Consider the following 21,769-nt stretch of genomic DNA (forward strand, 5'->3'; position numbering starts at 1 on the left):
AAGACAAAGACCTTCTAGTTCCCTATTGTTTTACAGATTCCCCCTTTTGCATGGGAAGTTACCTGGCCTGTCCCTACCAGTTAGGAAGATCATGTGACTTCCTAGGACCAACCACTGCTAAGACTTAAGGACAAAAGGCTATTTACATATGATTGCCCAGACACTGAGGTGTCCCAGCCTTGGAAACACCCTGGATGGCTTTCATTTCACATTTAAAACCACAAAGCATTCCACACCCCTTGGCTGTGTCTAGACTGGCCAATTTTTCCAGAAAATCAGCCGCTTTTCCGGAAAAACTTGCCAGCTGTCTACACTGGCCGCTTGAATTTCTGCAAGAGCTGCTTGAATTTCCTCACTGTAAGAAATCAGTGCTTCTTGCGGAAATACTGTGCTGCTCCCGTTCCGGCAAAAGTCCCTTTTGCGCAAAGTTTTTATGCAAAAGGGCCAGTGTAGACAGCTGAGATTTGTTTTCCGCATAAAGCCCCGATTGTGAAAATGGCGATCGGGGCTTTTTTGCGCAAAAGCGCGTCTAGATTGGCACAGACGCTTTTCCGCAAAAAGTGCTTTTGCAGCAAAGCGTCCGTGTCAATCTAGACGCTCTATTCCGAAAATGCTTTTAACGGAAAACTTTTCCATTAAAAGCATTTCCAGAAAATCATGCCAGTCTAGACGCAGCCCATATGTCTAACTTTACACACAACAATGCACCACAATAAGATACACAGACCCAGCGGGTTAGGACATGAGGAGCGATAGGTACAAGAGAGTGTTTGTCCAAAGCACCTTTGAGGTGGCTATCGGTGTCCACCAGCCCATGTTCTAAAGCTGGGGGGGAGGGTCCATCATAAAGGGGTTAAAGCCCAGCCCAGGAGAGGGCTGGTGTGTTGGAGCTCTGAGGCCAGCAGCTACGGCAGGAATTAGCCAATTAGGGCCCAGCTGAGGGCAGTATAAATAAGGGCTCCTGGCAAGGCGGAGACAGACTCACTCTTGCCCTAGCAGTGGAGCAGGAGGGACTTAGCTGCTAGGTGCTACAGCTAACGCAGAGCAGAGCAGAGCTGGGGGGGGCTCTGGCCTGACCTCTCTCCCAGGCTGCAGGGCCTGAAGCAAGGCCTGAGAGTACTAGGACTGCAGGGACCCAGCCAGAGCAGCAGGTCTACACCCCTGGCCAATGCTGAGGGGCCGTGTCAGGCTGCAGGTTGCGGCTAGATGAAGCCTGGCCGTGGGTCACTGAGGTGAGGGGGGCATAAGGAGTTGGGGGTTCCCTGAGGGGAGGACCCCAGAGTGTGGAGCCCTGTGGCAGGGCAGTACCCAGAGGGAGGACGCCGCGGTCTGGGAGGGACGTGGGTCCTAGCACAGAGTGGTCGAGAATAACAAGTAACGGTGGATGAGAAACCAGCCAGAGGGGGGCGCTCCAGCACCAAAGAGCTAATTCCATGAGTGACCAGCAGGAGGCGCCTTTGGCAGTGAGGCCTGTTGTCAACAGCTGTATTAACGTCTAGATATACCACATGGACCACCTCCCTCCTTGCTTACAGCCTCGTTACCCTGTCAAAGAAAGCCAGGGGATTAGTTGGACGTGATTTTTTCTTGACAAATTCATGCTGACTGCTCCTTGTCACCTTATCATCGTCTAGATGTTTGCCGAAGGATTTCGTAATTACCTGCTCCATCATCTTCCCTGGCACAGACGTTAAACTGACTGGTCTGTCGTTTCCTGGTTGTTCTTATTTCCCTTTTTGTAGATGGGCACTAGATTTGCCCTTTCACAGTCTTCCGAACTCTCTTCTGTAATGGACAGGAGGAGGCTGACCAGCATCCAGTGACTAAGAGGTTAAACTCCGGTAGCTAGCAAAGGTGTTGGCCAGAGGGCCGGGAGAACCAATCAAGACAGGGTATTGAAATTTGAATGGGATATAGGCTCCCTGCCGGCTTTCTTTGAGTGGGTGAGAGAAACCAGGAGTTGAGAGGCAAAATGATTTCAACCCAGGCAGGACGGCCATGCCGCTGAGGAATTCAGGGCACGGCAGTGGACTGAATAAAGAAAAGATTGGAAGTAAGTAGAGGAAACGTGGATCTAGTCGTGATCAGGGGATTTTCTTTATTTGGTGGTTTGGTTTGAACTGCCCTGTGTGGATCTCTGCCTCCCCTCCCCATTTACCATCCAAGCACTGTGCCCAGATGTTTTCTCTGTTTTAATTTGTTTTCCTTAGTTGCTCTGGGACATCTAGCAACCAAGTCTGCGCTAGCAAGTTTCTCTTTGGTTTTGTAATAAGAATCACTTTTTAAGGTGATTTGATTCTTCTAGCCTGGAAGGTCTGCCGGCGTCTGCAGGCCTCTGACTGAGGGGTCAGCGACCAGAGACCACAGCTTGGTTTTCTCTTTTCTTTTTCAAGCTCTTTTGGGTCAAAAACTTGGGGTGTCCTGGGGGTGGGGTCAAGTGTTCACCCCGGTATTGGGAATAAAATCACTTGATGGTGGCAGAGATTCCCCAAAATCTGGGTATTAGGATTTTCTTGCAGGCCCCACCTTCTGCACTCGGAGTGCCAGAGCGGGGAACAGCCCTGACACCTCCCATCATCCAGGACTTTTCAGATGCTAGCCCCTGGCTCGCCTATCTCCTCAGTCAGCCCCTTGAGTGTTCTAGGCTGCATTTCCGCAGGCCCTGGGGTTTGAAGTCATTCAAACGTGTCCAAATCATTTTGAACTTGTTCTTTCCCCATGTTAGCCTCTGAATTCTCATTTTCCCTGGTCTCCATTGTATAAAGCATCCAGTCACCACCAACCTTCTTGCATGGAACAGCTGGCTGAAGCAGATCCCAAGCGGGGCAGAGGCGCTGCTGATGGGCAGAGCAAAGGGTTTTGAAGGCTTGGCAGCCACGGTCACACCCACAACTGGGCAATTCATCCGTAATTGGGGCATTTTCTTGGATGTGTGGGTGATGCTGACCTCTCTCCTAGCAGCGCCTGTGAGTAATGCTTTCTGCCATCTCCCATGGCAGCATCTACGTGCTTTCTGCCATCTCCTGTTCGCTAGGAGACCCCATCCCATCCTGGGGACCGATGGCCTGGCCTCAGTGACACAGGCCTTTGTCAGTTCCCAGGCTGGACTGCAGCAATGCAATATACTAGGGCAGGTCGCCTTACATCTGCACTGCTCACAAAGCTCCCTCTGGTACTAACGCTACAGAGAGTCTCCTCAGTGACACAGCACACGGTGAACACATCAGACCTGTTCTCCATGCTCTGTAGTCACTCCCCAGAGAACCAATGGCCTAGTCCATTGATAACACAGACTCTTGGGTCCTCTCCATCATTCTCTGTGCGACCCTCTCCAAGTCATCTCATCCTGTGCCTCAGTTTACCCATCTGTGTAATGGGGAAATGTTCTGAGTGACTTTCCCTTGCTGGCTGTTTTGGAGACTCCTTTGGTGAAAGGCTCTGGCCAGTGCGGGGATAGTCACTGGCGACAGTCACTGATCTCTGGTCCCCGAGGGACAGCCCCGTGTGCCTGCAGACAGTGTCTGTGTCTCCCCTCAGTCATCAGTGCATAGCTCTGTCTGTCTGCCGCCCACCCATCCCAACTGCGCATTCACTGGGTGTCGGTCGAGAGAAACCTTCATCCCTAGTTTGTTTCCTAATCAACTAGAACTATGAAATATACACAAACATGCCTGAACATGCAGAACATGCAAATATACACAAACATGCACAACAACCAATTCCTCTGGGATTTGTCCCAGAGCCCAGGAGTTCTCTGCTCCCTTTGGGAAGGGCCCTTAATTGCTGCTTGCTCCCAAAGCTGGAGAAAGAGCCCAGAAGCACCGACTGGGTAGTCTCCAGCCTATTTCGATTCTTCTTTTCCCCCAGAGGCTGAGTGAACCCCAGTGGTGCAGCACAGAGCTGGGTTATAACCAGGGCCCAGCCCTGTGCCGGCTCTCGGCGCCGGACGCTGCTGCAGACGCTGGACTGAGAGAGGTGGGGACGCGGCTGCCTGAGGGGGGTTCCCAGGGAAGACACGTCCCGCTCAGCACTCACAGGTACCAGCTCTGGCCGAGGGCTCCCCTGCCCCCCAGCCCCAGGGCAGCCTGGGTGTGAGGGGCAGAGTCGGTCTGGGGCCCCTTGCACTCTGCAGAGCCACGGAACATCCCAGGCCCTGCCCAGAGGGATGAGTTTGCTCCTGGACTCTCGGCCAAATTGTCCCTTGTAGCTGTTGCTCCCGGCTGCTCTGTCTCGTGGGCTCCAGGGCTAAAGTGGCTGCATTTCAGTCACACAGGGCTTGCGCGGAGGTGAACGGTGTTAGTCAGTGAAACACTTGACGGGCTGCCATAGAGCCGATGGAGAAAGCTGCTCTCTCCTGCTGCAGAGAGAGAATAAGCCATCCCGGCAACTTACGAGCAGTGAGAACAAGGTCTTTTATTTAACGGTGTGAAACAGACTGAACTAAGAGTGGGAACACCCCCCTCCGGTCAATTCCTGTGTCAATCCCCTTGGGCTCAGCTCTTTGCTCCTGCACGCTCTGTGACCAGGAGTTCCCCAGGCCCAGCCAGTGCCACGCAAACAGCTGTCGTTGCTCAGCGCTGTGTGTTCAGATGCTCAGGGCGATTGACTGTTCTCTTGTCTGTGCCGTAAGACCCAGAATTGTCCAGGCCTGAGCGACTGGCTCTGGAGAGATCTGTAGGGTCTGAGCTCAGAAGGGGCCATCGGGCCACCCAGTCCAACCTCCTGGAGACCAGGGGCCATGAAATGTCACCAGCCCCCCTGCCCTGAGCCCCTGGGCATGTGTGTGGCTGGGCCTGGCTCCACTCTGGGGTTCCATGTTGTACAGTCCCAGGGACACAGGCCCACACCTGTGCGCTGCTCTGTCCCTGCCATGGTGCAAGATTGGCTCTGCCCCACCCCGAGGGATGGCCCCTGCAGCCCTGGGAAGCCTCCAGCCAAGGGGCTTCCATGGCCCCGGCAGCTGCTCCAGGGGCTCCTGTTCCACATGCAGGAAGCGTTTCCTGAGATTCCCTCTGCACCTGCCCCGCTGCAGGGAGACCCCTGCCCTGCCCTGCCCGGCAGCAGGAGAGAGCAGCTCCCCCCGCTTCCCTCCGGCAGCCCCTCATGTGTGTGAGATCCCCCCTGCCCCGCCCTGCCCGGCAGCAGGAGAGAGCAGCTCCCCCCGCTTCCCTCCGGCAGCCCCTCATGTGTGTGAGATCCCCCCTGCCCCGCCCTGCCTGGCAGCAGGAGAGAGCAGCTCCCCCCGCTTCCCTCCGGCAGCCCCTCACGTGTGTGAGACCCCCTGCCCTGCCCTGCCCGGCAGCAGGAGAGAGCAGCTCCCCCCGCTTCCCTCCGGCAGCCCCTCATGTGTGTGAGATCCCCCCTGCCCTGCCCTGCCCGGCAGCAGGAGAGAGCAGCTCCCCCCGCTTCCCTCCGGCAGCCCCTCATGTGTGTGAGATCCCCCCTGCCCCGCCCTGCCCGGCAGCAGGAGAGAGCAGCTCCCCCCGCTTCCCTCCGGCAGCCCCTCATGTGTGTGAGACCCCCTGCCCCGCCCTGCCCGGCAGCAGGAGAGAGCAGCTCCCCCCACTTCCCTCCGGCAGCCCCTCATGTGTGTGAGACCCCCTGTCCCACCCCACAGCCTCCTGTCTGCCCCACGGCACCCCAGCTCCTCCAGTCCTGCCCTGCCCCACAGCCTCCTCTCTGCCCCATGGCAGCCCCAGCTCCTCCAGCCCTGCCCTGCCCCACAGCCTCCTCTCTGCCCCATGGCACCCCCTGCTCCTCCAGGCCTGTCACGCCCCACAGCCTCCTCTGTCCCATGGCACCCCCAGCTCCTCCAGGCTTGTCACACCACAACCTCCTCTCTGCCCCATGGCAGCCCCAGCTCCTCCACCCCTGCCATGCCCCACAGCCTCCTCTCTGCCCCACGGCACCCCCAGCTCCTCCAGCCCTGCCGCGCCCCACAGCCTAATTTGCCCAGTACTGACATTAAGGCTTTGTCTACACTCGCGGCTTCTTGCACGAGTAATATACAAATGAGGCTAAGCATGGAATATCACCGAGCCTCATTTGCATACCTATTGAGCCACCACTTTTTTCAGAAGAGGCTCTTGTGCAAGGAGCGTCTTCACTGCCCCTTCTTGTGCAAGAGAAACCCTCTTGTGCAACGCCGTAACACCTATGACTTTTCAGGAAGAATGGCATTGCGCAAGAGGGTTTTTCCTGCGCAAGAAGGGGCAGTGTCGACGCTCCTTCTCGCGCAAGAGCCTCTTCTGAAAAAAGTGGTGGCTCATTAGATATGCAAATGAGGCTTGGCCAACTTCCTGCTTCTGATGTACTTTTACTTTTTGAGTTTTTGGCTAGCTGCTCTTCACATTCCTTTTTGGCTTTTCTTATTGTACTTTTACACTTAATTTGACAACTTTTATGTTCCTTTCTATTTCCCTCACTAGGATTTGACTTTCACTTTTTAAAAGACGGGTTTTTATCTCTCGCTGCTCCTTTTACCTGGTTGTTGTGCCACGGTGGCTCTGTTTTGGTTCTCTTCCTGGTTTTTATGTGGGGTGTACACTGGAGAATTAGCCGTTCCGGAGTAATCACTGTCTCTATTGCTGGGTTTGCAGGTGCTCTATCCATTTGAACGTTCCCTTTCGTTCTTCATTTCACTCTCGTCTGTCACATGCCTCCTTGTCTCCTCTCAGCTCAGAAGCCAAAGATTTTTCCTCAACGGCATCGTCCCCCATTTTCATTTCATGTCTTGGAAACTGCCATTTCCTCTGCTGAGTCCCTTAGACAGCTGGGGGGAGGGACAAACCTGAGCTCAGGCTCTTCTCCCTCCCATCACAACATGGTCCTTGGTTTGGCCACTGCTGGGAATGAGCAGCCATTTCTGTGGCCCGGCTTTCAATGGCAGCAGGTGTTTACCTTGACTGTCTTGGGATGTCCCCTGCCCCCCTCCAGCACAGGTGTGGGCAGAGAGTCATCTTTCCCTGCTCAGATACTGAGCAACAGGGCGAATGGGGCTCTCTAACCTGCGTTTCATTGCAGTAAGGAACAAAGATGTCGGGTACTTGAACCCAGACGGCTTCAGTTCATTGTCTGACCGCAAAGAGACAGGCAACACCAGCAAGGTCTAATCACAAAACTCTTCATTGAAGAGTGCACACGACAGTAGAGAGCAGCCCGTCGCCACTGAGAACCAGCCCCGATTCCTATAGCAAGTGGGGTTCTATAAACAGTTCCGTCGTGTCATCGACTGTTCACTGAAGCAACCCACCCTCCTTTGTTAGTTAGACACTCAAGCATGCATGCAGACCTTGCCAACTCTACAAGGTGGCCTTGAGACATCAGCAACTTTCGTATTAAGACAGAAGGCAAGTACCAGCCAACGAGGAGACAGGGAGTTTTCTTATCAGTTTCTTAAGCAAGCTGTTCAGCTCAGCAAGCACGAAAACGCAGCTGTTCACTTATCTCATTTTTTGTTGCTTAGGCAGGAATTTGAAATACGGCCTTGCTCAACTCATGTCTCAAATTTTGTTCAGGGACGACCCAGAACCCTTTGCTGGACTCTTCTCGGTCTGTCTTAGCATAACTGCCCTAGGCCCAGTGTTCTGTGGGCTAACAAAGAGACGTAGCCAGTGTCCACAGGCGTGTTTCCGAGGGGGGGGACAGGACTAAAGAGGTTTCACACACCGCAACGTGTACGAAACACTGGCACCAGGAGCACCCTCAGCGATGGAACTGGCATTCACTGCCCAGTTGGTCATGTCTGATGTCTCTGTAGAAGGAAACGCTCATTCTTTCGTTTGTAAAGAGCCCCCTGTCTGCTTCACCACCACAGCAGCCTCCCACAGCGCTTGTCGTGCCTCCTCTTCGCATTGTCTCTCTCTCCATCCAGGAGTTTGTGCTGCGGCTGTCACCCGAGATCTTGGGCACCTGCAAGAAGTCGGGGAATGCGCCGTACGTGCAGGAGACCCCGTTCTGCCTTACAGTCGGACACCTTCTCCCTGAATCCATGTCAGAGCCCAACACAACCCACTTCACCAACCCCTCCACCTTCATCCTGCTGGGCATCCCTGGCCTAGAGGGGGCCCACGTCTGGATCTCCATCCCCTTCTGCATCATCTACACTACTGCCCTTTTGGGGAACTTCACCATCCTCGTTATTGTGAAGACAGATGCAAGACTCCATGAGCCCATGTACTATTTCCTCTGCATGCTGGCCGTCAGTGACCTGGCCCTGTGCACATCCACCCTGCCCAAAACTTTGGCAATCTTCTGGTTCAATGCCTGGGAGATACATTTCAATGCCTGCCTCACCCAGATGTTCTTCATTCATTCCTTCTCAGTGATGGAGTCAGGGATCTTAGTGGCCATGGCTGTGGATCGCTACGTGGCCATCTGTGATCCCTTGAGACATTCCACCATCCTGACAAAGCCTGTGGTGGCCAAGATGGGCCTTGCCCTGGTGCTGCGTGGTGCCCTCATCATACTCCCTTATACATTCCTGGCTTTGCAGTGGCCATATTGCAGAACCAACATCATCCCCCACACGTACTGCGAGCACATCGCCGTAGTTAAGCTGGCCTGTGCTGACGTCCGCGTCAGTAGTTACTATGGGCTCTTTCTGGCATTCTTTGTGATGGGTCTGGATGTGTCTTTCATTGCCATGTCCTACACCCAGATCCTCAGGGCCATCTTCCGCCTCCCAACCAAGGATGCCCGAATCAAGACTTTTGTGACCTGCAGCTCCCACCTGTGTGCCATTTTAGCCTCTTACATCCCCGCTTTCTTCTCCTTCCTCACACACCGGTTTGGTCACAATGTGCCCCCACACGTCCATATTATCATTGCCAATGCGTACCTCCTGGTGCCCCCCATGCTACATCCCATCATCTATGGGGTGAGGATCAAAGAGATCCAGGTCAGGCTGCTCCGAGTCTTAGCACAGAAAGGGACGTAAGGTTTTCTCCTGGAGCCCTGGCTCGCAGACCCAGCTCCATGCAGAGATGGCTAATGACCTGGTTCTGGGCCCTCTTCCGTGAAACACTGACTGGATGATCAAAGAGACACTCAACCCTTTCCTGGCCAAAGGTTACTCTATCAGTGACCCATCGTTGTCCCCTTTCTAATTGTTATTACCTGGACCCCTGCGGCCCCATGCTATGTCTCTTCTCCAAAAGCCTCATCCCTGCCTTATTTCCCCACTAACTACTGACCCTTGTCAATTAAGGATGAGTCCCCTTCACCACCTCTTCCCTCACGGACCCTCCACTGTCACTCACTCCTCTCCTCCCCACCCCTCCCTCACTGGGTCATTTCCACCTCACTGCCCTCCACAGGGGGCACCTCTCAACTCCAGCCCTGGATGAGCTGGGCTGAGGTGGGCTAATGAACTGGACCCTCCCTCCACCTCTCAGCACCTGGAGTCTGCCAGATATCCTTTGAACAGACTGTCTGGTTGGAAACAGGGTGCCTGGCAACTGTAAGAGGCACCTGGACAGCGACACCAAACCCCAGACTGTCCGGGTACAAGCAGACAGGAGTGAGCCCCAGTGACTCGCGTTGGGGTGCGTGAACCATCGGTACCTCATGTCTTTGGGCTTTTCCAGCACCCTTCACTCACTCGCCTTGCGCCCCGAGGCCAGAGGCTGGGGTGGGGCATCTGTCTATGAACAGGCTGCACATTAACGACTCCCAGCAATTAGTGAGCTCTCAGCCGACACGAGAAAGGAGTCACTGCAGTCGAGATCAAACCAGCTTCCTCCAGGGTCTCTGCAGAGGGGCAGGGTGGGAGGGACGGTACCTCCCTAGAAGAGGGCACAGAAGGAGGAGGGTTGGTCCAGCCCTTCAAAACCACAGTGACCGGAGGAGCCAGAAGACGCTGGGGCAGGAGAGAGGCCCGAGGGCCGCTGAGGGGACTCTGGGGAAGGGCTGTGGGTGCAGCAGGGACAGACTCTGGCTGGGGGAGAAGCCAGGACTTGCAGGAGGAGGCCCCTGGACACCTTAGAGGGCTCTGGCCGAATTCCGAGCTCTGGCCTAGGGCGGTAGGTCACAGAGGTGGGCAATGGGGCGCAGGGGCTGTTGTGTTTCCTGGATCTCGGTATCGCCTGCCCTGGGTAAAGAAGATGAATTATTTTATTAAACCCTTTCCAGAGCCCCGGTCTGTTTGCTGTAATGACCATGTGACCCGCAAGAGCGAATCGGGAATCGTGGGGCGCCCAAGGGGCAGCTCTGGGAGGGATGCGCTGAGGCAATGGCAGAGTCTGGGGGAGGGGAGGGGAGCTGAAGCCAGGCTCAGGGATTTGGCATTTGGGGCTCAGGTCTCCACTCCCAGTGGGAGGGGCTGGAACGGAGGCTGCTCCCGAGAGCGGAGCTGGAACCCCCCAGCCGGAGGCAGGGCCGGATCCCTGCTCAGACTCAGCCCCACAAGGGTCCGGTGGGTGGGACCGAACACAGGGGCTCCCAGGGACACGCAGAGCAGTGATTGGGTCTCTGTCATTGGCACGGCTGTGACTGCAGCTGGAATCCCGTGTCCTATTCTGGTATCCATGGTCGCAGGTGGAGGCGGGGACATTGGGGAGGCTCAGAGAGGAGTCCCAGGACTTAGTATAAGATTAACACCTGCCTTGCTGTGATAGGCCCATAGTCTAACTACCTGAGCAAAGGTGGGGGAGGGGGAGCTAGTAACAGTCTGTAGGTACCTTTAGGGGATACAATATTAGGTAACAGGCCTCCCAGCTGAGCACACAGGTGTGCTGCACAAGCCAGTGGCTGGAGGCTGAAAGTAAAGAAATTCTGGCAGGAAATCAGGGCACATGAGTTCATTGGTGACTGTAACTATCTACCAGGGGTCATGGCCGATTCCTCGTCTCTGGGAATGTTTAGCTCAAGGCTGTCTCTCTAACGCACTGGTCACCAGCCTGGAGACTGGGATCTTGTGGTAGATCTTGCAGCCTCGGACAGGAGACCCTGACTGGTTTGGCCTGGAGCTAGAGCACTTCAGTTGCCTTCCCCCTGACTGCCTCAGCTTTGCAGCAGGCCCCCTGGGGGCTTCTGTTTGCTGTACAGGGTGGGGCAGCAGAAGAGAGGGGCCACTGATGTCAGGGTGTCCCCTTCTCCCCAGCTCTCTACTCGCATCTGCACAGAATGAGCAGGGTGGGGCCTTGGAGAAGGGCTAGGGAAGGAGGTGGGACACGGAGATTTGGGTTTGGGGTAGATCCTGGCTTGTCTTAAGTTGTAAAAGTGGTCTTGCACTTAAGAAGGCTGGAGACTGCTGCTCCAAAGGATCTGCTCTGGGAATGATTCTGGGGGCGTTCTCGGGCCTGCGGGATGCAGAAGGGATGCTTCCAATGGTCCCTTCTGTCCTTGCATCCTGCAAACATGTCCCAGGAGTCAGCTGGGCCCATTAGCCCTGCAAGCTCGTGCTGAGCTCAGTGCAGGTGTTGTCTGTTCATATCCATGGGCAATTTAGCCCTCCGGGGAGAAATTCAGATGTGACGACAGCCCCTCGGAAATGCCACTATAGATGGGTGCATCACAGGGCTGGGGCACGGCATAGAATTATCATTGTAGGTGAGAAAAATAACCTGAGCCCGTAAAGCCTCCAGACTGAGCAATGAACGTGCATCCCTGGCCATGAGGGACTCACGGGGCTGGTGAGCAAACCCCCCGCAGCGTCCTGGGGTGAATGTCCATGTGCCACTGAGTCAGGCCACTCCCAGTGGTTCCTGCTCTGTTTCTCTAGGCCCTCACATGTCCCAGGATTCTCATTCTATCACGTGCAGGTGTATCCCTGGCAGACCCCGGTCGTCTGCAGCCAGAATCGTACCTGGGACCTTTGGAGATTCGTGCATTAGCCAATACTGCAGGGGTGAGGAACCCTGAGGCCCGGGCTCCGGATGGGATAATACGCACAACAGGAATATTGGTACAGAAGGGTGCAGCTTGCTCAGGAAGGATGGTGGGGGGAAGGAGCGGGTGTTGCCTTATATATTAAAAATAAATTCAGCTAGACTGAGGTGGAGATGGACGTAGAAGACAGATGTGCTGAGAGTCTCTGGGCTTGGTTAAAAGGGGTAAAACCCTGGGTGGAAATCCCACACCATGCTCTCCTTACTTGCACACTGTGGCTGGTGGAGGTGCAGAACTGAAGCTGGCAATGGCATCCCTTGCCCCCTGTACAAAAACAAGTAGTGTGGATGTTTCCTTTTTGCACAAAAACCCACTTTTGTGCAAGATCCTTACGCCTCAAAAAAGGAGGTATAACGATCTTGTGAAAAGGGGGGTTTTCAAAAAGGAAATGTCCACACTGCTTGCTTTTGTGCAAAAGCCCCTTGCTCAAAAACACATTGGAAGAGATTATGCAAATGAAGTGTGAGAAAATGCTAATCCACGTTTTATTTGCTTTGCCTCTTCCAGCAAAACTCAGTGTGTGAACATAGCCTCAGAGAGTAGTTATTAACAGTTCCCAGTCATGCTGAAAGGGCATAACAAGTGGGGTTCTGCAGGGATCTGTTTTGGGACCCGTACTGTTCAATATCTTCATCAGTGAGTTAGATATTGACATAGAGAGGACACTTTTTAAGTCTGCAGATGATCCCAAGATGGGAGGGGTTGCAAGTGCTTTGGAGGAGGGGGTGAAAATTCAAACTGATCTGGACAAACTAGAGAAATGGTCTGAGGTAAACAGAATGAACTTTAATAAGGACAAATGCAAAGTGCCCCACTTAGGAAGGAACAATCAGTTTCACACACACAGAATGGGAAGTGACTGTCTAGGAAGGAGTCCTGCAGAAAGGGATCTAAGGGTGTGTCTGCAGAGCCTCACCCACCTGCCACACAAACATGTTCCCTACCCTCTGCTGCTTCTATACGGCTTCCCTCTCTGCCCTTGTTTGGCATGTGAGGCCCAGCACTGTGTCCTCATAGCATCTCCTGTCACTGCCCAGGAGTAGAGGAAGCCCACCTCGGTGATCCTGGGACGATAGGTAGGAAACAGAGAGGCGGAGTAGATGGCTGGGCTGCAGGTGTCCAGACTCCTGCAATGAGCAAGGTGCTGGCCCGATGCGTCTGAGAGCTGTGCCCAGACCCATCCCCAGGGTCTCCCCCTGACACAGCAGTGAGGGCAGCAACAGGGTTTAAGGTCTCTGACTGGCCAGAAGCTTCAAGAGTCATATGAGCTGCTCGCCCCACAGAGCTCCCTCCGAGAGCCAGAGCCCCAGGACCAAACATTAGGAGCCTTTACGTGTAATTAGCTGGAGCAGCCTGTCCCGGATCTGTTTGGTTCTCACCCCATAGATGATGGGGTTTAGCATGGGGGGCAGCAAGAGATGCAGGCTGGACATGAGAACATTGACATACAGAGGCACATTCTGGACGTAACGGAAAACGAGGGATGAGAACAGACTTGGGACATAAAATAGTGCAATGGCACAGAGGTGGGGCCGCAGGTCCCAAAAGTCTTGAGCCGGGCGTCCTTTGTGGGGAGGCGGAAGATGGCCCTGAGGATCTGGCCATAGGACACAGCGATAAAGAACACATCCACGCCATGCACACAGATTATCAAAAACAGGCCAAAGTGACTACTGATGTGGGTGTCAGCACAAGCCAGACTCACCACGTTCATGTGCCCACACTGTGTATAGGCAACAATGTTGGTTCTGCAATATGGCCACTGCCTTGCCAGAAGGACCATGGGGAGGACAAGTATGATGCCGCGCAGTACGACAACCAGGGCGCTCTTGACCAAAACTGGGTCTGTCATGATGGCAGAATATCTTAGGGGATTGGAAATGGCCACGTAACGATCCACAGCCATGGCCACGAAGATCCCAGACTCCATTGTGAAGATGCCATAAATGAAGAACATCTGGACGAAGCAGCAATTGAAATCGATCTCCCTGGAATTGAACCAGAAGATGCTCAGCATTTTGGGAAGGACAGACGTAGTAAGGAACAGGTCAGTGGCGGCCAGCATGCAAAGGAAATAGTACATGGGCTCGTGGAGGCTCGGCTCTATCTTCACAATGAACAGGATGGCAAAGTTCCCCAAGAGGGCTATGGCGTACATGGTGCAGAAGGGGATGGAGACCCAGATTTGGGCTCTCTCCAGGCCAGGAATGCCCAGCAGGATGAAGGTGGAGGGGTTGGCGAAGACAGTGGTGTTGGAATGTGACATGGAGCAGGGAAGAAGTTCTCCAACTTCAAGGCAGAATGGAGACTTCCCTTCAGTTCCTCTATGTGCCCAGGCCCTAGGGTGAGGGTCGCAGTAAAAGTGCCTGGAAGGAGAGACAATGGGATTGTGAGACACGACATGCACAGCTTGAGGCTGTTCTCATAGTGGAAGGAAATTGGTCTCTTTTCACACATTGAGGCTGTGTCTAGACTACATGCCTCTGTCGGCAAAGGCATGTAGATTAGACACATAGGCAAAGGCAAATGACTTAAATGACTTTAAATCGTGGCTTCATTTGACTTTGCCAAACAAACAAATCTACATGGCTCCGTCGATGGAGCCATGTAGTTTAGACGTACCCTGAGTTTTGTTAGTCAGACAAACGAATTATGAGAAATTGGCCACACGAATCCCAATTCCAGGACGTGTGGTGCTCTCCCCATCACTAACTCCTACCTGTCCTGCTGCAGGAAACCTCAATAGGCACTAGCAGGAAACACAAGGCTGGGTACTGGTCAGTGTCCCCACTCTGCACTTCAACTGCAGAAGATGGGGGCCTGCAAGAGACTTTAAAATGCCCTGCCCCTAAAGGCTTCTGCTTAAAAACCTCGCCAATGTCACAGACTCCCTGGACTCGACTATCAGTGATTCACTGCCACCACCCAAATGCAAAAGCCCCTTTCAAAGCCAGAAAACAAATTCAGGACATTTTTCCAATGGGATAATCCCAAGCTCGGTAACCCTCCTTTGGGAGAGAGCTTGGAAACAAACTGTAATTTCTTAACAGCGGAACTTCAGTCTCAGGCCCGGGCCCTCAGAACCTCCGGCTTTTTCTTAGGACACAGGTGTCAGATCACAGTCTTAAAAGGATGATTGTATTCACAAGACAAAGATGATACATCTGGTGATGTGTACTTGGTCCTGGGAGTTACAGAGCCACCAAACAAAGGTTAACGCCCAGGGAACAGCTTCCGTGGCACTGAGTTTCACTTACAGTACATGGGGTTTAGCAGAGAGTTTGTCTAAACTAAAAACAAAGAAACTAACCAGACTGTGTCTAACTAAACATTCTCTGTTCACTTACGTATCCTTTGTTCCAGGGTTCAGTCCTTCCTCAGGCATGGATAGCACTAAAAATCTGAGGCTTTATTCCTAGTTCAGGCCACCTCTCTCTCTCTCTCCCTGGCTCCCATTCTAAACTCACACACAAAAGGAAACTGAAACAGGCAAAATTTGGTTTTTTTTTAATCTTTCCCTCTCTTCCCATTGGCTCTGCTGGCTCCCTGCCAACACTTCCCGGATACCCATTAATCTGGGTCTAACCCTTTACAGGCAGTTTAGTTACTGAATGCTGGGAGGTCTGAGGAAGGACAGTACCCTCCACCCAACACAGCTCCTTAATGCAATGAAAGCCAGGCTGGTGAGTCCAGGCTGGGGGCAGCTCCCCAGTTATGTGGCTGCTCAAAATCTGAAGTGGAAAAATCCCACACCTTGCCCAGGCCTGTGCTGGGGAATCATCCCAGAGGGACACAGCTCAGCCAAAGGGCCAGGGCGTGACTGACAGCAGCTCCACGCAATCCCCAGGCAGGCAGTAAGAAGGGCAGGAGGAGGGACCAGCAGGGCGGCGATGGAGGGGCGGGAGGGCAGCGATGGAGGGGCAGGAGGAGGGGCCAGCAGGGCGGCGATGGAGGGGCAGGAGGGCAGCGATGGAGGGGCAGGAGGAGGGGCCAGCAGGGCGGCGATGGAGGGGCGGGAGGGCAGCGATGGAGGGGCAGGAGGAGGGGCCAGCAGGGCAGCAGCAGCAAGCAGGCGGATGGCGCCTCTGAACTCTGGGTCTGCTCTGGCCAAGGGCAGCGACTGTGAGTGGGGGCAGGGAGGGGCTGGGCACGTGAAGGGGCATTCATGCTGCTGGACGTAGGAACCTGCCAGGCAAAGGGCCTTGCCCAGCCTGTTGGAGCCTGGACGTTCACTCGAGGTTTGGTCCTGAACTCGGGTGTTTTCCCTTATTAACGCCACGTCCCTCCCCCACCCTTTGTATTAAAAGTTTCTTTTCTACGCTGAGGCTCTGCATGAGCGTGGGGGGCAGGGCCTCCCAAAGGTGCCCAGGGCTGGGTGTGTATGTCCCAGGTCACCGGGTGGGGGTGGAGCCAGCTCTGTGTGGGATGGACAGCTCTCGGGCCACATGCAACTCTCTGAATAAGGAAATGCAGCGCCTGCTGCTTCTGAGCCACGCACCCAGACTGCTCACGGCCGGCCGCTCTGAGTACACATACCAGGGCCGTTAGCTCCAGGACCCAGGCACTAGCTTAGAGCAGGGCAGGAGGTGCCAGGCTCTGGGGGAGGGGGATCGGATTAGAGCGGGGGGGTGCCTGGCTCTGGGGGAGAAGGGGATCATTAAGGGGGCCAGAGCACCTTAAACTCCAAGTCTTCATGGACGCAGAATAAGGCAGCCAACACAGACGTCATATTTAAATTCCAGGGCAAAAAAAGAATCAGCATGTTCCTAGCTGACACTGTGTTTCTTTAAAGAAAATTCAGAGGCTATTGTTTGCCAGGCTGAAGCAATTATTCTGAGATATGAGTCTCTCCCTTATTGTTTTGGAGCCTCTCATATTTGCAGTCTGGGACAGACCTGAATTTTTAGAATTATAAAAAAGCCAGCATCTTCATAAGTAAAAAAATGAGGAAACCATGCCAGAGTTCAACAAGCTGGAGTGAAACAGGCACTTCACATTGTGCTAAATTATTTCTCAGTTCAGCTTAATTCAGGTGAATAAAGAAAAGTTATTTATTAGTTCCCATAATATAAGGACTAGAGGACACCAAATGAAATTAATGGGGAGCAGGTTTAAAACTAATAAGCAAAAGTTCTTCTTCACACAGCGTGTTGTCAACCTGTGGAACTCCTTGCCAGAGGAGGCTGTGAAGGCTAGGACTATAATAGAGTTTAAAGAGAAGCTAGATAAATTCATGGAGGTTAGGTCCATAAACGGCTATCAGCCAGGGGGTAGGAATTGTGTCCCTGGCCTCTGTCAGATGCTGGAGAAGGATGGCAGGAGAAAAATCTCTTCATTGTTGTCTTCAGTCCGCCCCCTCTGGGGCACCTGGCACTGGCCACTGTGGGTAGACAGGCTACTGGGCTAGATGGACCTTTGGTCTGACCCAGTCCGGCCGTTCTTATGTTCTTATGTTCTTAATTTTAAAAAACTCACAGGACATCATAGGGCAATTGTGTTAAATTTAAAATACATGGTGGGGATGCTTTTTTTAGTGTGAGAATATTATTGTATCTTAAAGGGTTTTTTTTAATTTGATGTTTGTTCCTTGTCAAGTTCTCTGAAGATCCATGGACTGACCGTGAATTTTTAAGCCACTGGAGACTTTTTTGGGGAGGAGGTTGTCTGAAATGTTCTGTAATGTTATTTTTATCACATTTTTGTGTACTCTATCTAGTTGTCTATCTATCCCCACCCACCCCCTCTATCTATCTATCTATCTATCTATCTATCCCCGCATAGCCCCTCTTTCTTTCTTTCTTTCTTTCTTTCTTTCTTTCTTTCTTTCTTTCTTTCTTTCTTTCTTTCTTTCTTTCTATCCCCGCATAGCCCCACTATCTATCTATCTATCTATCTATCTATCTATCTATCTATCTATCTATCTATCTATCTATCCCCATACACCCCCCCCCCCCCGTATATATAAGTACATAATACATGGCTCTTTGCACTCTACCCACCCCAATTTTGGCTCTTCCTCTCTAACTGGTTGGCCACTCCACCCTAGATATTGAACCCGGCCCTGGCTGCTTCTGGCAACAACTGCAAACCCCTTCTCAACCTAAATTGTCAGCAAGAGAAAGAAAAACCCAGTTAGACAAGCCCTATGCAGAGTAGTGCAAAAAACTGAAATCAGTTAGCGCTGGTTTTGGCATCTGACCAGAGCAGAGGTCAGTTGGGTACCAGCAATTGGCCTTGGCACATTCTCTTGACAAGGCCTATCACATGATAAAGTGTCTTCTTGTGAACTGCCCAGAACACACTGCCATTTACCCCACGGAAAACTATCTCCAGTAACTCTTAGATGATGAGGTTTAAGCTCAGCAACTGGATTAGAAAAGTGAAAATCTATGTAAAGTGTCAATAATTTATTAAAATTTCAAAAAGTAATGGATTTAAAGTGAATATCAAGAAACCGTGTCCTGACGTCTAATGGGGTCAAACCCTTTTCTATAATAAATAACATTTCACCCACTATAGTGCTACTGGACAAGACAAGAAGTGGCCCCACATCGTGATTAAAGTTCTGGGCTAGAAATTCAATCCTGTCCCTTTTTGGTCTGGGTGCATTTGACAAAGAGAGAAGCCCTGCTTGATCGCACCAAAATCATCCCGCATGAGCCTTTGTACCGCCAGTGTCAGCCAGACGTAGAACGCCTGGAACCGGCTTGCTGTGCACTGCACTCCTTGCTCAGTAGAGACTTCTGCTGGGGACGGTATGTTTAAAAAACAAAAAGCAAAGCTTGAGTAAAAATGAAAAGGTTTGTGCACGAGTTCAAAGGAAGCCAGCCAAAGCTGTTGGACAGTAGTCCTGTGTTCTATTGGTCACGGCTTCACAGAACAAAAATCCTAACAATTCAAAACCAATGGCTCCCATGGGGTACAAAACAGTTTATGACTTTTAAATTCAATAAATATTGCTTTAAATAGAGATATATAAAAATATATGAGCCCCTCTAAATTACAGGTATAAATAAAAATATATATTTTAACTACTCACATAAAAAAATTAAAATGCAAAATCAAATAACATCAAATGTAAAGAAATGCTTTTTATATTCCATGTAAAATGTGGTAAAAATGGTAAAAAGTATCTAAAATAAGTCAACAGAAATGTGAAAAAGCAATAAAATATGTGGTCAAATGAACGAGGTCAATTCATGTTCACATTTCGTTTCAATGGATCATGGTCATCTGCCCAAGATTCCACTTTTCGTAAGATTCCTTGCTGTGTTCAAGCTCGCCCAGGGTCTCACAGCTCAGGAGTCCAATGCCCTGGAATTCTAGTAACTGACAGCTGCTCAGTTATCAATTTGTTCCAGAACCTGCTCTCACGACACCTCGATCTGGGACACGTCCTCAGATCTGACCCCTAAAAGCAGGGCTCAGGTTTGGGAATCTCCCTCCCGTCCCCAGCACAGAAGCCTGAGGCAAAGAATTCATTTCCTTTCTCTGCAGGGACCTCTCGCAATTGCTGCTGTGAGGTTTTCAGTCTCTGGCTAGTTGTTCTTCTCGCTCCTCTTTGCCCTTCCCAATCCCCTTTCCGCACTCGATTTCCCAGCGTTTTGCCTCTCTCTTTTCCTCACTGGGATCCATCGTGGGCTTTTAAACAATGGTTTTCTGCCTCTCCCTGCTGCTGTGCTGTGGTGTTTCGCCGCGCTGGCTCTTTCCTCTGGCGGGGAACAGAACCAACCACTCCGAGGAGCAGTCGCGTAAGGTGGCGAGAATCGTTTTCCCAGCGCCCTGGCCGGGGTGACAGGGAGCCAGTCACTGCGGGGAAAGCCGACACCCCCGGTACTATGGAGTCGTGGGTTTGAATGGCCCCTCTAATCTCCTTGAGTGTTCCCAGTCCCCAGCACCGACCTGGCGGGTGGTGTAAGGGGCAGCGGCCTGGACAGCGCCCGAAATACCCAGTGAAATGTGAGTGCCAGTAGCAGTAGGGAAAGCCCACTCACCAGGGTTAGGAAATTGAAGGAAACAGGAAACGTGGGGCACACGTGGGTGCGTCCACAGCTGGCTGGGCGCAAACAGAACGTCATGTAACCCCCGAAGCGAGCCGTGCGCCCGGCGCCAGTGGGCCTCCGACTGCACAAAGTGATTCCTGTGGGCAGTGGGTGCACCCATGACAATTTACTTTACTTGAGAGCCTTTGGTGAGGGACCTGGTCAAAGGCTTTCTGGAAATCTAAGTACATTAGAGCCACTGGATCCCCCTTGTCCACATGTCACAGAACTCTAGCAGATTGGTGAGACACGATTCCTCTTTAAAAGAACATGAGACGTTTCCCCCAACAAATTCCATCCATCTCTGTGCCGGACAATTCTGTAGTTTACTATAGTTTCATCCAGTTTGCCCGGTGCTGAAGTTATTGTTACCAGCCTGGCATGGGCAGGCCCACCCCTAAAGCCCTTTGTGAACATCGGCGTCACATTCGCTGCCTTCCCACCCTTAGGGACAGACGCTGAGTGACAGGAGAGGGTACAGGCCGCAGGTAGAAGTTCTGCAATTTCACATTTGGCTCCTTTCGGAACTCCTGGGTGAATGCCCTGCGGTGCTGGGAACATGCAACTGCTCCGTTAGCAATTTGTTCCAGAACCCGCTCACACGACACCTCAGATCTGACCCCTAAAAGCAGGGCTCAGGTTTGGGAATCTCCCTCCCGCCCCCAGCCGAGAGCCCTGAGGCAAAGAATTCATTTCCTTTCTCTGCAGGGACCTCCCGCAATTGCTGCTGTGAGGTTTTCAGTCTCTGGCTAGTTGTTCTTCCAGTTCCTCTTTGCCCTTCCCAATCCCCTTTCCGCACTCGATTCCCAGCGTTTTGCCCCTCTCTCTTTTCCTCACTGGGATTCATCGTGGGCTTTTAAACAATGGTTTTCTGCCTCTCCCTGCTGCTGTGCTGTGGTGTTTCGCCGCGCTGGCTCTTTCCTCTGGCGGGGAACAGAACCAACCACTCCGAGGAGCAGTCGCGTAAGGTGGCGAGAATCGTTTTCCCAGCGCCCTGGCCGGGGTGATGGGAGCCAGTCACTGCGGGGAAAGCCGACACCCCCGGTACTATGGAGTCGTGGGTTTGAATGGCCCCTCTAATCTCCCTGAGTGTTCCCAGTCCCCAGCAGCGTCCTGGCGGGTGGTGCCGTATCCCCCCGCGACGTGCTCAGGAGCAGAGCATGGACCGGCTAGACGAACACCCCCCACTGCACACAGCAGAGGGTTCGATGAAAACCAAACCCCTCATTGCAACAGGGAAAGGGCCAATTGTGGTCACACAACACACAACGGCAGAGCAGAGAAAGGGGCAGCGGCCTGGACAGCGCCCGAAATACCCAGTGAAATGTGAGTGCCAGTAGCAGTAGGGAAAGCCCACTCACCAGGGTTAGGAAATTGAAGGAAACAGGAAACGTGGGGCACACGTGGGTGCGTCCACAGCTGGCTGGGTGCAAACAGAACGTCATGTAACCCCCGAAGCGAGCCGTGCGCCCGGCGCCAGTGGCCTCCGACTGCACAAAGTGATTCCTGTGGGCGCCTCCGTGGGGTCCCCATTACAAAAGTGTCTTTTTAAAAAATCCTTCTAAGGCCCAATTCCAGCATGCTGCTGTGACACGGCCACTCCGAGTGATGCTATTTCCCAAGCTCCCCCTCGGCGTGCTGGTCTTAAAAAATGGTCTCCCAGGGTCACAGCTCCTGTAACTGCCATGGCACCGCCGCTTGCGCTAGGATTCGCATGGATCAACTGGTTAACCCTTCCCATGCTGGCTCTGTATCGCCAAATACAACAACAGCAACAATAGAACAATAACAAAGAAAAAGTCTACATCCTTTAACTGCCTTTCTCCTCTCGATATCAG

At 52.8% G+C, this 21,769-nt stretch overlaps 1 protein-coding gene and 1 pseudogene across 1 annotated transcript; one reads left to right on the forward strand and one right to left on the reverse strand.

The window, feature by feature from the left end:
* Positions 1–7,855: 7,855 nt before the first annotated feature.
* LOC102463100 (olfactory receptor 52E2-like) lies at positions 7,856–9,112 on the forward strand. Its single transcript, XM_006131106.3, has one exon. The coding sequence runs from the start codon at positions 7,991–7,993 to the stop codon at positions 8,936–8,938; it is 948 nt and encodes a 315-aa protein (XP_006131168.3). The 5' UTR covers positions 7,856–7,990; the 3' UTR covers positions 8,939–9,112.
* A 4,096-nt stretch (positions 9,113–13,208) lies between these two features.
* Positions 13,209–14,155, reverse strand: LOC149526158 (olfactory receptor 52R1-like; annotated as a pseudogene).
* Positions 14,156–21,769: the final 7,614 nt, after the last annotated feature.

Source organism: Pelodiscus sinensis, chromosome 1 (genome assembly GCF_052426305.1).
Source record: "Pelodiscus sinensis isolate ZL-2025 chromosome 1, ASM5242630v1, whole genome shotgun sequence".
In the NCBI taxonomy this organism is placed as follows: Eukaryota; Metazoa; Chordata; order Testudines; family Trionychidae; genus Pelodiscus; species Pelodiscus sinensis.

Excerpts from the sequence above, each read along its gene's own strand:
- LOC102463100 (XM_006131106.3), top strand. The coding sequence starts at position 7,991 with ATGTCAGAGCCCAACACAACCCACTTCACCAACCCCTCCACCTTCATC.